The 15,517-nt window shown below is 31.4% G+C and overlaps 1 protein-coding gene across 1 annotated transcript in view; it reads left to right on the forward strand.

Moving 5' to 3' along the window:
- LOC111613505 (eukaryotic translation initiation factor 2A-like) overlaps nucleotides 1–15,517 on the forward strand; it is a 45,214-nt gene that overhangs the window by 9,367 nt on the left and 20,330 nt on the right. The window contains exons 3-7 of the mRNA XM_023354853.1: nucleotides 455–526; nucleotides 4,070–4,188; nucleotides 5,153–5,252; nucleotides 7,052–7,134; nucleotides 7,271–7,371. Of these exons, the coding sequence (XP_023210621.1) occupies nucleotides 455–526; nucleotides 4,070–4,188; nucleotides 5,153–5,252; nucleotides 7,052–7,134; nucleotides 7,271–7,371 (475 nt within the window). The remainder of the gene's footprint in view (nucleotides 1–454; nucleotides 527–4,069; nucleotides 4,189–5,152; nucleotides 5,253–7,051; nucleotides 7,135–7,270; nucleotides 7,372–15,517) is intronic.

Genomic DNA, 15,517 nt, shown 5'->3' on the forward strand with positions numbered 1-15,517 from the left:
TAATACTGCAGTGTTAAGTGTGTTTGTGTATTATACTAACATCTTTAATACAAACAGGCATTTTATTATGAAATAAAATATTTAAATTTAACAAAACCTAAATAACTTATCTGGTTTTTGTATGAAAAGTTTTTATTTAAAAATAAGTCACAAAATCAGTTAATGGTTTATTTTATTCAGTTTTGCCATTGTTATGGGCAAATTTTTTTAATATCATATTATATGAACATTGATATTATCATCATTGTACTTTTTCCATATTTTTATTTTTTATATTTTATTCTAAATGCCTTATCAAAGCTACATTTATATCATATTGACAATGATAATGATACCAAATAAATAGCTTTCTTTATAAAAGATTACAATAAAGATATAGGTCTTTGTTTATATTTAAATCTACATAATTTTGTCATCGTTGATCCAATTTACTAAAAAAAATTTTATATTTTAGATGTGCTACTAAATGTCGGACAATGGCATTTAGCGGAGATGGAAAATTCCTTGCCTGGAATGATGGAAGAGTGTAAGAATTTTCATTAATTTTATTTATTTATAATGAATAAATATTGTAAGACTATATATAATTTAACTGTAATTTTGGAATTTGTTGTGGTTTCGATAGCTCATTAATTTTTATGAAAAAATAAAATGAAACATTAGACAACAACTTTACCAGAAAACTGGAACTGTACATGTAGAGTAGAGAATCACACTTAAATGCAAAATTTCCAGCAAAGAAATGCTTAACTTCAGTGTTCAAAAGTTTTAGGCCACTATTTTATTGGCCCTCTTTAGGAAATGTAAAACAGAAAAACTGTTTTATAAATAGAATGTAGCTGCCTTCTAATTTTAAAAGTTTCAAATAAGTTCAAATAAAGGCTGTGATGTTTCATTTATGACATATATTTTATAAGTCTAAATAGTATTTCTATGCATTTGGTACATGAATGGCATCTGTGTTGATGCAGACTCCACTCCTGTCTGCCTTGTAGATCTCTACCACTTCTAATATTATAATATTTTGCTGGTTGAAGACCTTGTGTATTAGCATAGCTTGGTCCTAACGAGGAAATCTCTGGCATAACGTGCCAGAACTGTATTAATGTTTTCTTTTTGTATGTCATATTTGTTATCTTTTAGCCTGGCTTACAGTGATCTGTACATGGATCCTATATACCAGTGTTTCTCAATGGGGGCGATATCGCCCCATGTGGGCATTTTTCCATATTCAGGGGGCGATTAGCAACAATTTATATTTTGGGGGGCGAAAAACAATTTTCTGGGTGATATAGTAAAACATTATATTAAGAATAATTAGATATTTTATTTGTTATATCGTACAATAATTAAACAAATAACATTATACTAGTCACTAGTCTATTCAATGCAGTACAAATTTGGCGTTAACCTTGTCCCTCGGCATCGGAATTTTGTAGTGAAGGGGGCGATACTATGTAACGGTTTTATTGAAGGGGGCGATGTTCGTTAGAGGTTGAGAAACACTGCTATGTACGATAGTATTCTGTCGAACCTATCATCCTGTAGTAAGATGTGGTAAATCCCAGGAGCTTGCATCCTTGGTGCCATCTTTTGCATTAGACAGAAGGTGGAATGCGTTGGGTTTCCTTTTGTATCCTTTAAATCTTTTGCAATCCTTCTGTATATATGATGAAGAGATGGTTTGTAGTTTAGGACCACCCAATTAACTTCTGTTTTGTATGTTGTTATTGGTGTTAGATGATAGAACCAGATGTTTGGACGCTAGATTGTTGATAAATTAGCGGCTGTACCCATGTTTGAATGCAACTTGTTTCAGATGCTCTAGTTCCTTGCTGGTATCTGACATCTCTGTAGAATGTGAGTAGGCTCTTGCATTCTAAAAATGAAACATACATACATACAGCAAAAACGTTTTCAACTGTCTTAAATGATTGTCATCAGGTTTTAACTTAAATTTGAATCAAGATCAAAATTAGAACATAAGTTTTAAAGTAAAAGGAATGTTAATTTTATTGGATGCACAGTATGCATAACATGATGTAGACATAGTTTAAATAAATTGTTTTCCATGCTGTTATGGGGATGAAAGAGCTTACAACTAATGCACTTCATAAAAGGACTTAAAAATTTACTTTTAATTCATTTTATTTTAAGTTTGAAATATTTGAAATTGTAGAGCTTTCAGTAAACTCTTAACTGATCAAGTCTGAAGAATATTAAAAATTAAGACCTAAAGATTACATAATTACTTTGGTTGAATTTGTATATTATAGATGATGATTTATGGAAAAACTTTTTTAAAATTATTTTTAATATTTAGTATATTTACTTATAATGATAAAACTGAATTTCTCATTATAATTATAAAAGTTTTTGTGAGGATTCGCAGACGATGCTGTAGTATGTTAAATTTTCAAATGCAGTCTGCATATTTCTGAGTAAAAATACTTATTCGTGCTAAGTTTAATGCCATTTTGAGTTTTAAAATTTGACTTTTTAAGATGAGTCAGTTTAGATATTCATGGTTAAATGAATTAAAAAATCTATCATCTTGTGACAACGATATTTGTTCAGCTCACTATATCATTTTCCAAACTTCATTTAGTATTAAATATGATGGAGTTAAATCATTTACAAGACATTCTCCATTGCAAAAATCATGAAAAAAGTGCATGTTGTCATTTACTTTCCCCTTCCCCCCAGTCATGGCCAATGAAGCAGTTTCTGAAGATGGTGACCCTGCGTGATATGATGGTATAGTTTGTTGAGTAAAAAGAAATTAGCTGTAGTTTGTTTGGGAGTAGTGTTGCAATAATAACTTTATCAGAAATAAGATTAGATTACAAATTTATTTGTAGTACACAATAAAAGCAATCGTATCCACATATAAATGGAGAATTTTCAGGTTTCTTTTGAAAGATCGATTCTGGATTTCCAAATCGTTTTCCGTTCTTAAGCTTGATGTTTATTAATTAATGAATGTATTGTGCTCACAATGTAAATTGTTAATTTTTCTAAATTAAAATAAACTTTAGAAAGTATTCAAAAGAATCAGAATCAAGAGAAATTTTGTTATCGTCCCATCACTAGTTGTAATGTTGTATGTTTAAGCTCGCATGCTCCAATTTTCAGGAAATCCATTAGATTAAATTGAATTTATAATTATCTTTGTTTTCAATTACATAAAGAAGTGTGTGTATGTAAGTAACTCTCTCTGCCTTGTGGTCACTAAGAGGGCCTTTTTAGTAAGTCTATTATGGTTGGCTAGGCCAACAATGGGGCAGGGTCTAACATATCTGAATGGACTGTCGCTCAAGAAATTGCTGGAGATTTTTCAACCTTGTCTAGATCTGATCTGGGTCCCCAGAGTAGTAAGTTGCTATCTTAACCACTAGGCCAATACCTGTCTACATACACATATTAAAACCTTTTTATATGTATTAAACCATAACTAAAGCCTCAGCATAGATGAATCAGTCACAAATTTTAAATTTCTGGATTTTCAGGTCATATTTATACTTGATGTCTCAATAAACCTAAATGTCAACTCAGCAAAACAGAAGCAAAACTCTTAAAACATTTTTGGTTTTCTACAAGAAATCTGTCAGAAAAATGGAATGCTTGGAGTGCATATTTCAAATTTGTTCGTATGGAATTCAATGTTTGAATGGGATTACATCACCCAAATTACAAATGCATCCAACATTGGATGCCAACATGCATCCAATGGGCAAATTACAAATGCCCATTGGATGCATGTTGGCCCTTGTACCACTTGTTGATACAAGTCAAATCCAAATGGAAAAAAAGGCCATCTTAGAGTTCACAGGGTAGAAAGAGTTTAAAATAATAAAAAATAAAAATGTCAAAATGTTATTTTATTAAAACAAAATAATAACTAATTTGCAAATCCATTTTTAGTTGTATAAACAGTTATTCTTGATTCCAATTTTTGTAAAGAATGACATTTGCAAAGATCATACTTGCTAATAATGTCTAAATGAAAGTTAGAAGTTGATAGTTTTATATTAATATTAACTTATTTTTTTAATTAAATTTTTTATAGTGTATATATTGCATCCATTCCATCCTGTAACATAAAGTTTACCATTAATAAACCCAGGACGTCTTGTATTCATTTTTCTCCACAAGGAAATTTTATAGCATTATGGGAATCATATACAGGTAAGAAAATTTTAATAGTCATTTTAAATCATAACATTTTTTAAAAATTTTGCTATAAGAATTAATAGAAAGAACCAGACACATTTTTTATACTATCTTCAAACACAATGTTAGAACCAAAGCTAACCACTGTCATATACCATTGGGATAATTAACGGCTATAATATTAATAAATTACCAAACAATTTGATACTAGAGGGACGCATTAGGCTCCATCTCTTAATAAATTTAATAATTATAAGTTTAATTACATAATTTAGATTTACTGGAAGAAAAGAATCAAGAATCTGCCTGAAGTGGGACTTGAACCCAAAACTCCCATTTATTGTGTGGATGCATTGCCAATTACATTACCCAGACCATTGGTCTGGGTATTGATCTCATCTTCCAGTATATATAACATTATGCTATAATTATTGTCGGTTACTACAGTGCTGGCTGGGGACGCATCAAGTGCCCTTGTGCTGTAAACTCCCTCATAAGGCACTCAACCAGCCTTTGTATACTCTGGCAAGGCATATATATAAACAAAACTCTACTAAAACCTGATTCATTGTAATAACAAAGCAGTGGTTGGCTTTGGTATTACAATGTTAGTTAAAAATTAATTGTCTTAAATTTAAAAATGTTTATTATCCTAATCTAATCCATCGATCATTTGGCATTAATTTTCAATTATAATAGCATGTTCTTGTACAGAAATATAGTATTTTACTCCTTAAACAGTTAATATTAATTGGATTTTAATCACGGATAAATTTGTTTGGTTGAATAAATTAAGCAAACGTCGAATGTTATCCTTAATTTCAGTATTGATTTCCTTTTGGTTTAAGTATAGAGAATAACAAAATACAAATTTTTTTTATAATTTTCAAATTATTTACATAAATTTTTCTTATAATTTATAATATGTAGGATATAGAAATGATTTTTTGAAAAAACTAATTAAACAAATGTTTTCAAGCATCAAAAGAACTGCCGCATGGAAACCCGAATCTTGATATTTGGAGTGTTAAAGAAGAAAAATTATTACATTCATTTATTCAAAAAAAGCAATCAAATTGGTAAGTATTTTAAATTTAAATATGTAATATTTGTGAATTTAGTACTTTGAATCATAGATGTATGCCAAGATTCACTCACTTAGTACAGTTTTAATTACTCATAAAGAATATGAATGAGGAAATCTATGAGTGCACTAAAATTTGTGATAAAATTTGTTAGTTACTAAATCTCTAACTGCATTAATTAATTACTACATTTCATTATACCTTTAAAATGCAGTCTACTTTTGTCAGTTCTCTAACGTTTTCGGTCTAATTTATAGACCTTCTTCAGGATTGATGTAAAATATTTTAAAAATTTGAACTTTCTCAACGGTAATTCGAACCACGCACATTCTATAATCTTCAGATATTCGATCGTGCATGTCCATTAGCTCTTTATAATGCCGCCGCTCTCCATGCCGTTGCTATTCTACTTGACTCTCGAAAATTTATATTAAGCCCCTTTTCTCTGTATTTATAAATGTGCGTGGTTCGAATTACCGTTGAGAAAGTTCAAATTTTTAAAATATTTTACATCAATCCTGAAGAAGGTCTATAAATTAGACCGAAAACGTTAGAGAACTGACAAAAGTAGACTGCATTTTAAAGGTATAGTGAAATGTAGCAATCCTGAAGAAGGTCTATAAATTAGACCGAAAACGTTAGAGAACTGACAAAAGTAGACTGCATTTTAAAGGTATAGTGAAATGTAGTAAAAATTTGTTAGTTTTTTTGCTCTAACCTGTCGTTTTTTTGACAAGTTGCAACTTTCCCAGTAGTAGTATTCTATATATTTTGAATAATGTAACATTTTACAAGATTTTGTGTGATCTAGTTGTAAGGTATTTAAGATATAAAAGAATTGAAGGAATTTAAAAGTGAAATGTGTGGTGCTTACAAATTGTTGTACAATAATTGTATATAGTGTTGAATTTTGAATAATTAAAATGTTTTCAAATCTTTAATATGCATACTAATTACATATATACAATGTGTCTGAGCTAGAAATATCTAAAATTCACACACACATCTCAGCATTTACAATGTTTATTAAAATGATTTTTTGTATTTCAAGTTGTTAAGAAGGTTAGTGAAGTCCAAAATGAGCACCTTTTGATAGGTCTTTTGTAGTTTGACATAAGTCAAAATGATATTCAAGATTTTGCCAAGTTTAAAGCATCTAAGATGATGGTAGAACAACTGCTACAATGATACACTGTTTCAAATCATTCAAATCACTAGCTTTTTCTAGTGCATGCAATCTTTAATAAAGCTCCTTGCAAAAAAGTCCAATGGAGTTACATCCAGAGATCATATCTCATCACTATGGGGTTTTTTACTTTGAGAAAATTAATGTCTTTATTTTTGATTGATACACATTAGTTCATGTGCTCTCCATTGATGTAAATTATGTGATGATTATGCATTTGTTTCTTCATTAATTGCCATGTTAGTTTACTGAAGAATGAATTTGGATGCAAGGATTAACATTTTGTTCTCTTTGTGCTACCACTAAATACACACAAACTCATTTAAATTTAGCTAACAATAAAATGCACTGCCCTTCTTCTGATATATCTACATCTTGACTAAAGCAAAGCTGTTTGTCATTTTTGCATGTGTTAAACTACTTGTGATGTGTGCACACTACAGACATTAATAAATGTTGGAGTGATTTTCCTATTGGCTGTGCTTTAGTTTGGAAGAATAGCATTATAAGAAAACATTACTTATGGATAATTCTAGCCCAAACATTGTGTATTTATATACACAGTATAATTGCATAATATTGAGCTTAAAATATTAAATTATTTTAGGAAACCTCAATGGTCGGATAACGAAGAACTTTGTGCTAGAAATGTAAGCAACGAAATTCATTTTTTTGAAGACAATAAATTTGGTATGGAGAAGTCAAATCAAGTTTTTCTTATTGTTATCTATAATTTATTTATAACATTGAAGTTTTCTCAGTTTTAAACACAATATTAGAAATATATTTTTTAATTTCTGATATACTTTTTAAAATTTTTTTTCAGATAAAATAACTAAGAAAATGTTTGCTCAGAAAGTTTCTTCATTTACTTTATCACCTGGAACTTCACCTTATCACGTAGCATCATATACACCGGGAGTTAAAGTAAGAATTTTTTTTTATTTTAAATAATTTATAATTTTTTAAATACTTCATACTACAATTCAATTAAATAATGCTGAATTTGTGTTATGAAGGCACATCAAAAGGTAAGTTGCACTCATACCAAAAATACACGTATGAAACATGTCAAAAATTATTATTTGAACATTTATCATAGTGAGGCATGAGTTCATCTATTCCTTCTTGGAAGTATTCCCGTCCAACATGTGATAGCCATTTTTGTATTGCATTTGTAATATCTTCATCGGACTCAAATTGGCAGTTTGAATGGTCCTTTTTCTTGGGACTGAACACATGGAAATCATGAAGCACAAGATCTAGACCAGGGGTGTCCAATCCACGGGCTGCATGCGGCCCAAGGCAAGTTCCATTGTGGCGCAATAAACATGTAAACAAAACTGACAAATTGTTTTATTTTTTATTTATTTATTTATTTTAACAGCATAAACTCAAAAAAGAAGTTTCACAAAGCCGTAAACTTTTATACATATTTTATTTTTGAGTGAAAAGGAAATAGTTTCAAATACTTGACAAAGGAATACTAAATAAAGCTGAAGCTGTGACTCAAAGGATTATAGATCCAAATTTGAGGAAAGGAGAGAAAGGCCAAAAGATAAAAAAGTAGTGAGAAAGGTTAAATAGACCTTCTGTTATGCAAATATTGACCCTTAATTTTCCNATTGTAGCTATACTTTCGTTCAATAACTGTCAACTTTTACACCTGGGAGCTAAACATTTGTTAAGTTCTCAGGCCTAATAACGACGCTTTCTCATCACCTTTTGACCTAATATCTCACTTTCACGAGTACAACATTAGAACAGAACAACAACAATGTGAGGCAGTTGCCGCCCGTCTTTCGAAAAGAGAAGTTGTCACCTGTACCTTGTCCTAAGTGCCTCAATATTCGGATATCTGTGAATATATCATTTTATTCTACGTTTTTATATCCTACTAAAATATCATCGGAAAACATCGTACCATTGTCTAACACCTTTGCGGATACTGCACATTCTATCGTTCTTATGGATACTTCCTCTACTAGATACCTGAACTGACATCCCGAACTTCCTTTCCTTCTCCAAGAACGCTCGAGAATCTCCACCAAGACAACAAACAAGGTATTTATTGCCACACGAAACTTCTGTAAACTCTCTCTCTCTCACACAAAACAGGGAAAAATGTAATATCAAATAGAGCCACTATCTATCAAATCGTAGAAATAGGCACATCAAAAGGTAAGTTGCACTCATACCAAAAATACACGTATGAAACATGTCAAAAATTATTATTTGAACATTTATCATAGTGAGGCATGAGTTCATCTATTCCTTCTTGGAAGTATTCCCGTCCAACATGTGATAGCCATTTTTGTATTGCATTTGTAATATCTTCATCGGACTCAAATTGGCAGTTTGAATGGTCCTTTTTCTTGGGACTGAACACATGGAAATCATGAAGCACAAGATCTAGACCAGGGGTGTCCAATCCACGGGCTGCATGCGGCCCAAGGCAAGTTCCATTGTGGCGCAATAAACATGTAAACAAAACTGACAAATTGTTTTATTTTTTATTTATTTATTTATTTTAACAGCATAAACTCAAAAAAGAAGTTTCACAAAGCCGTAAACTTTTATACATATTTTATTTTTGAGTGAAAAGGAAATAGTTTCAAATACTTGACAAAGGAATACTAAATAAAGCTGAAGCTGTGACTCAAAGGATTATAGATCCAAATTTGAGGAAAGGAGAGAAAGGCCAAAAGATAAAAAAGTAGTGAGAAAGGTTAAATAGACCTTCTGTTATGCAAATATTGACCCTTAATTTTCCAACCTTCCTCACTACTTTTTATCTTTTGTTCTTTCTCTCCTTTTCTCAAATTTGGATCTATACTCCTTTGAGTTCCAACTCCAGCATTATTTAGTANATGATTATGCATTTGTTTCTTCATTAATTGCCATGTTAGTTTACTGAAGAATGAATTTGGATGCAAGGATTAACATTTTGTTCTCTTTGTGCTACCACTAAATACACACAAACTCATTTAAATTTAGCTAACAATAAAATGCACTGCCCTTCTTCTGATATATCTACATCTTGACTAAAGCAAAGCTGTTTGTCATTTTTGCATGTGTTAAACTACTTGTGATGTGTGCACACTACAGACATTAATAAATGTTGGAGTGATTTTCCTATTGGCTGTGCTTTAGTTTGGAAGAATAGCATTATAAGAAAACATTACTTATGGATAATTCTAGCCCAAACATTGTGTATTTATATACACAGTATAATTGCATAATATTGAGCTTAAAATATTAAATTATTTTAGGAAACCTCAATGGTCGGATAACGAAGAACTTTGTGCTAGAAATGTAAGCAACGAAATTCATTTTTTTGAAGACAATAAATTTGGTATGGAGAAGTCAAATCAAGTTTTTCTTATTGTTATCTATAATTTATTTATAACATTGAAGTTTTCTCAGTTTTAAATACAATATTAGAAATATATTTTTTAATTTCTGATATACTTTTTAAAATTTTTTTTCAGATAAAATAACTAAGAAAATGTTTGCTCAGAAAGTTTCTTCATTTACTTTATCACCTGGAACTTCACCTTATCACGTAGCATCATATACACCGGGAGTTAAAGTAAGAATTTTTTTTTATTTTAAATAATTTATAATTTTTTAAATACTTCATACTACAATTCAATTAAATAATGCTGAATTTGTGTTATGAAGGCACATCAAAAGGTAAGTTGCACTCATACCAAAAATACACGTATGAAACATGTCAAAAATTATTATTTGAACATTTATCATAGTGAGGCATGAGTTCATCTATTCCTTCTTGGAAGTATTCCCGTCCAACATGTGATAGCCATTTTTGTATTGCATTTGTAATATCTTCATCGGACTCAAATTGGCAGTTTGAATGGTCCTTTTTCTTGGGACTGAACACATGGAAATCATGAAGCACAAGATCTAGACCAGGGGTGTCCAATCCACGGGCTGCATGCGGCCCAAGGCAAGTTCCATTGTGGCGCAATAAACATGTAAACAAAACTGACAAATTGTTTTATTTTTTATTTATTTATTTATTTTAACAGCATAAACTCAAAAAAGAAGTTTCACAAAGCCGTAAACTTTTATACATATTTTATTTTTGAGTGAAAAGGAAATAGTTTCAAATACTTGACAAAGGAATACTAAATAAAGCTGAAGCTGTGACTCAAAGGATTATAGATCCAAATTTGAGGAAAGGAGAGAAAGGCCAAAAGATAAAAAAGTAGTGAGAAAGGTTAAATAGACCTTCTGTTATGCAAATATTGACCCTTAATTTTCCAACCTTCCTCACTACTTTTTATCTTTTGTTCTTTCTCTCCTTTTCTCAAATTTGGATCTATACTCCTTTGAGTTCCAACTCCAGCATTATTTAGTATTCTTTCCAGCATTACAAGATTTGGCTACTTTGCACCAAATTTGGCTACTCTTTTTTTAATTTGGCATAAAAATTATCATTTTGCGGATTGGCTACTTTCTGGGCTGCATACTACGTATTATTTATAAATATATTAGTTGAATAAAAATGCACTGTAAAATAGTGTTTTGTTGTTTTTTATTAATTAGAGACCCAAATAAAACAAATATTTGTGTTTTTCAAGTAAATTTTTGTTTGTCTTTTTTTGTAATAGATGAATTTATTTATTTCTAAGTAAAAATTGAAAGTGTCTGTAGAAGTAATTTTTTAAAATATCCTTTCTCATGATAAAGTTTTAATACTTATTACTATAATCTAGACATGTTAAAGAATTGGGTCACAAATATATTATATATACTTGTGGCCCAAAACTCCATGACTTCCTCCAATTTGGCCCAGAGGAACAAAAAGGTTGGACACCCCTGATCTAGACTGTGAAGAGAATGTTCCTGTACAGTCCATTTGAATTTTTCTAGTAGAGCTTTTGTGATTCCTGCTAAATGAGGTGTGGCATTGTCATGCAAAAGCTTTCTCACCATAAACTTCTCTCAACTAGTATTGAATTTCAATGGGGTTACACCTTTTTGCTGACAAGAAACAAATTTCCAACTTGGATGCTACATCCAAATGATGTACCATCTTTCACAACTGAAAATAGATTAACCTCTTGCAACCACATCAACAAATCTGCTATGCATTGTAACTGGAAGTACTACCAGTGTTGCCACCAATTTCATCTAAATATTGCTTATCAACAATAAGTTAAATAGAGAATAACTTATTATTAGAACACTTACGTGCAGTGGCGTTACAGGAGTGGAATTCCCAATCCAGAAATGTTTCCAACTTTTAGAGAGAGGTTTTTCCGCTAGCACTTTCAGTAGTGTAAAACTACCATCATCAGGCGGTACATAGAATTCAATAGTTCAAGCTTTCCGAACGATGTTCCGACGGTTTTTTGAAAAATTCTCAATATCGAATATTTCGAACGATATTTCCAACGGTTCGGCTGATTATGGTTTTCGAATATTATTTAAAGGTTCTTATGTCATAGTGCGAAGAAATGATGATAAATAAATATTAACATTAGAAATGTCTGTTAATGAACATAGTTCGTTCAAGTATGCGCACCAATGCAAAATAAGTATATAAGCAACGAAGGAGTATTTTTATCTTGGGTTGAGTTGTTTGAACGCTGTTATCCAAATTTGTGGGAGCTCGAGAGTTGGGGAGTTGCATGGTATAGTAGTAGAAATAAAGAGTATCTCCCAAATAAATAGCTCCTTTGGTTCGCAATTACACCGCAACCAAATCTAAGAAGACTACTATGTAACGATAGGGATAAGTACCAGTTGAATGAAAAATCCGGTATCTACCAAATCCTGCTAAAGCACACACTAACTGGTGAAGAGATTAATTATATAGGAGCTACCGCTAGAAAATTAAGTTCATGAATCCATGAACATCAAGAAGACATCAAAAATAATAGGCCAGTCACGGAATTAGCAAAGAGAGTACTCGACCATAACTACCAGCCTCTATGGAACGAAACAAAATTACTAAAACGCTGCAACGAACCAAAGGAGCTATTTATTTGGGATTTTTGCTGTCAGCAAAAAACTTGCATAAAGTTGGAGCTTTGACAAGTGATCGTTATTATGCTACATTGCATTTATAAAACAAACAAAGATACGACACAGTTTCAAAACATGGAAGATAAATGGAATTGAAGAATGTGTGTGTGAGGATCCGAATTCGGACTTTTTGTGTGTTTATATCATTTCATCATTTCACATTGTAGCTATACTTTCGTTCAATAACTGTCAACTTTTACACCTGGGAGCTAAACATTTGTTAAGTTCTCAGGCCTAATAACGACGCTTTCTCATCACCTTTTGACCTAATATCTCACTTTCACGAGTACAACATTAGAACAGAACAACAACAATGTGAGGCAGTTGCCGCCCGTCTTTCGAAAAGAGAAGTTGTCACCTGTACCTTGTCCTAAGTGCCTCAATATTCGGATATCTGTGAATATATCATTTTATTCTACGTTTTTATATCCTACTAAAATATCATCGGAAAACATCGTACCATTGTCTAACACCTTTGCGGATACTGCACATTCTATCGTTCTTATGGATACTTCCTCTACTAGATACCTGAACTGACATCCCGAACTTCCTTTCCTTCTCCAAGAACGCTCGAGAATCTCCACCAAGACAACAAACAAGGTATTTATTGCTACACGAAACTTCTGTAAACTCTCTCTCTCTCACACAAAACAGGGAAAAATGTAATATCAAATAGAGCCACTATCTATCAAATCGTAGAAATGTATCAAAAAACTAGCATATTTAAAATCAAAATGTATGGCCTGTTGTTACCCATTAAACAGTTGTTACATTAACCCGTCTTTAAGTAAGTCACTTCTGGTGCACTGTCTCTCCCTCCATCCCGAATCCGTTCACACACACACACGCGTGACCACTCACACACCTGAACGAAACGGTTTCTGTGTCTAGCCATGAAGACACAGTGGTGTCAGTCTGGACACAAATTGTCATTGCGATCTTCGCCGATGCGATGTCAACCTGTTGGTCACGTGGTGCCGAAGTATAGGGGGGCCCTTCGGCATCGTCATGTGTTTAAATATGCTTAAGTTAAATTAAATGACAAAAATTTATAATGTCATATTGTATATTATTATGTTTATATTTAATAATACCAGGTAGTCAGTTAATTAAAACTAACAGTAATAAAATAATTAAAACTGGCCTATACACCAGAATTGAAACTAAAAATAAAATTAATTAATTTAAATCAAATCAATTGAAACATAATATTTTGGAAAGTGTGGATAATGTACTTGTTGTCTGTGTTGATTGATTTGGTTATATTTCATGCAGGCAAAGTTTAGTCTCTATATATAGCACTTCTTTGCTAAGTGTTAGTCTTGATTTGCGGTAACAGGACATTTTGCATTTAATATATATGTTACAGTCAAAACCCGTTTTTAGTTAGAATGCGTTTTAACTAGTTGAAACTAGTTTATACTGAATGTCTTTGTTAAAACCCGTTTTGTCTAGTTGAAACTAGTTTATACTGAATGTCTTTGTTAAACCCCGTTTTGTCTAGTTAAAACTAGTTTAAACTCAAATTCATTTTTGACTACAGTAAATTCTAGTTTTAACTAGACAAAATCGGTTTTGTCTAGTTAATTTACTGCTGTACATGTTTTGACTTTAGACAAAACTAGTTTTAATTTTTAACATTAGTTAAAACTAATTTTAGCTACATAAATATGTTTGGGGGAAATAAAGTTGTGTGTAGTGATTCGGCGGAAGATGCCTAACATTTTGCTTATGAGGAAAATTACAGCGCTAATTTGAGTTTAGGAGCCCTCTAATGAAAATATCATATTCTGGAGTATGTCTTTCAAATAAAAGTTTGGAGTTTATTTTAAAAAATTCTATACTGTGTTTGCAATGACGACTTTTTCACTGTCTGGCATTTTAAGCATCTCACCCCAAGTATCTGGGTGAGATGCCAAATGCCATTAGGGTAAGATAACAAATATAATTGCTTAAAATTAATTTTTGAATTTCTTAACCAAATTTAATTTATTGCATATGTAGTACAAAGTACTTCATAGTAAGTATAACAGCACAGTATAAGTATTGTTAAGTTTCCGCCCGTTCTAACGTGTTCTATAGCTAGCTGAAAGCTTTTTTCAGTCCAAAAACTTTTTTGAGAAGTCCTTATATAATTTCTATGCATATCCTGCAATAAAACGAGAAAACAAAAGTTTATTAAAAATAGGCATATTGGAAATCAATTAACAAAAAATAGGCACGTTACCCCAAGAAAAATGTGGCATATTTTCCATTTGTTGGGGTAAGATGCCTAGTAGAGTCACGTGCTCCAGCATGTCCGATCGGGATCGGCGGTAGCTGACAATGGAAACTTTAGAACCTTAACTACATCACACATTAATTGTTTTTAGCAATTTTTAATAAATTCCATTTTAACTTTTAGTTTAAAATTATTCTAGAAACATTTCACAACAAAAACTTCGTTCTTATCTAGCTTTTATTCTTCTCGGATGTAGAAAATGAAGTAACGGTAGCCAACTACAGCTTTCCGCACTCAATATTGGCCCAACGATTCATCATACAAATACATGACAATATGTGACGTCACCGTTTGAAAATATCAAAAATTAGGCATCTTCCCCCGCTTACCATCTTACCCCGAATCACTCTATGCGTTGCAGTCAAACCAGTTTTTAGTTAGGATGCGTTTTAACTAGTTAAAACTAGTTTATACTAGTTTATACTGGATGTCTTTGTTAAAACCCGTTCTGTCTACTTAAAACTAGAATTTACTGCTAGTCAAATATGAATTTGAGTTTAAACTAGTTTTAACTAGACAAAACGGGTTTTAACAAAGACATTCAGTATAAACTAGTTTCAACTAGACAAAACGGGTTTTGACAAAGACATTCAGTATAAACTAGTTTCAACTAGTTAAAACGCGTTCTAACTAAAAACGGGTTTTGACTGTAACATATACATGCACACAAACACATACACAAGATATAGATATAAAATAATAATATATTGCCTTTTATAGGCATTTTATGCAAGA

Source organism: Centruroides sculpturatus, unplaced genomic scaffold (assembly GCF_000671375.1).
Source record: "Centruroides sculpturatus isolate CEXI.00-Female unplaced genomic scaffold, Cexi_2.0 scaffold1810, whole genome shotgun sequence".
In the NCBI taxonomy this organism is placed as follows: domain Eukaryota; kingdom Metazoa; phylum Arthropoda; class Arachnida; order Scorpiones; family Buthidae; genus Centruroides; species Centruroides sculpturatus.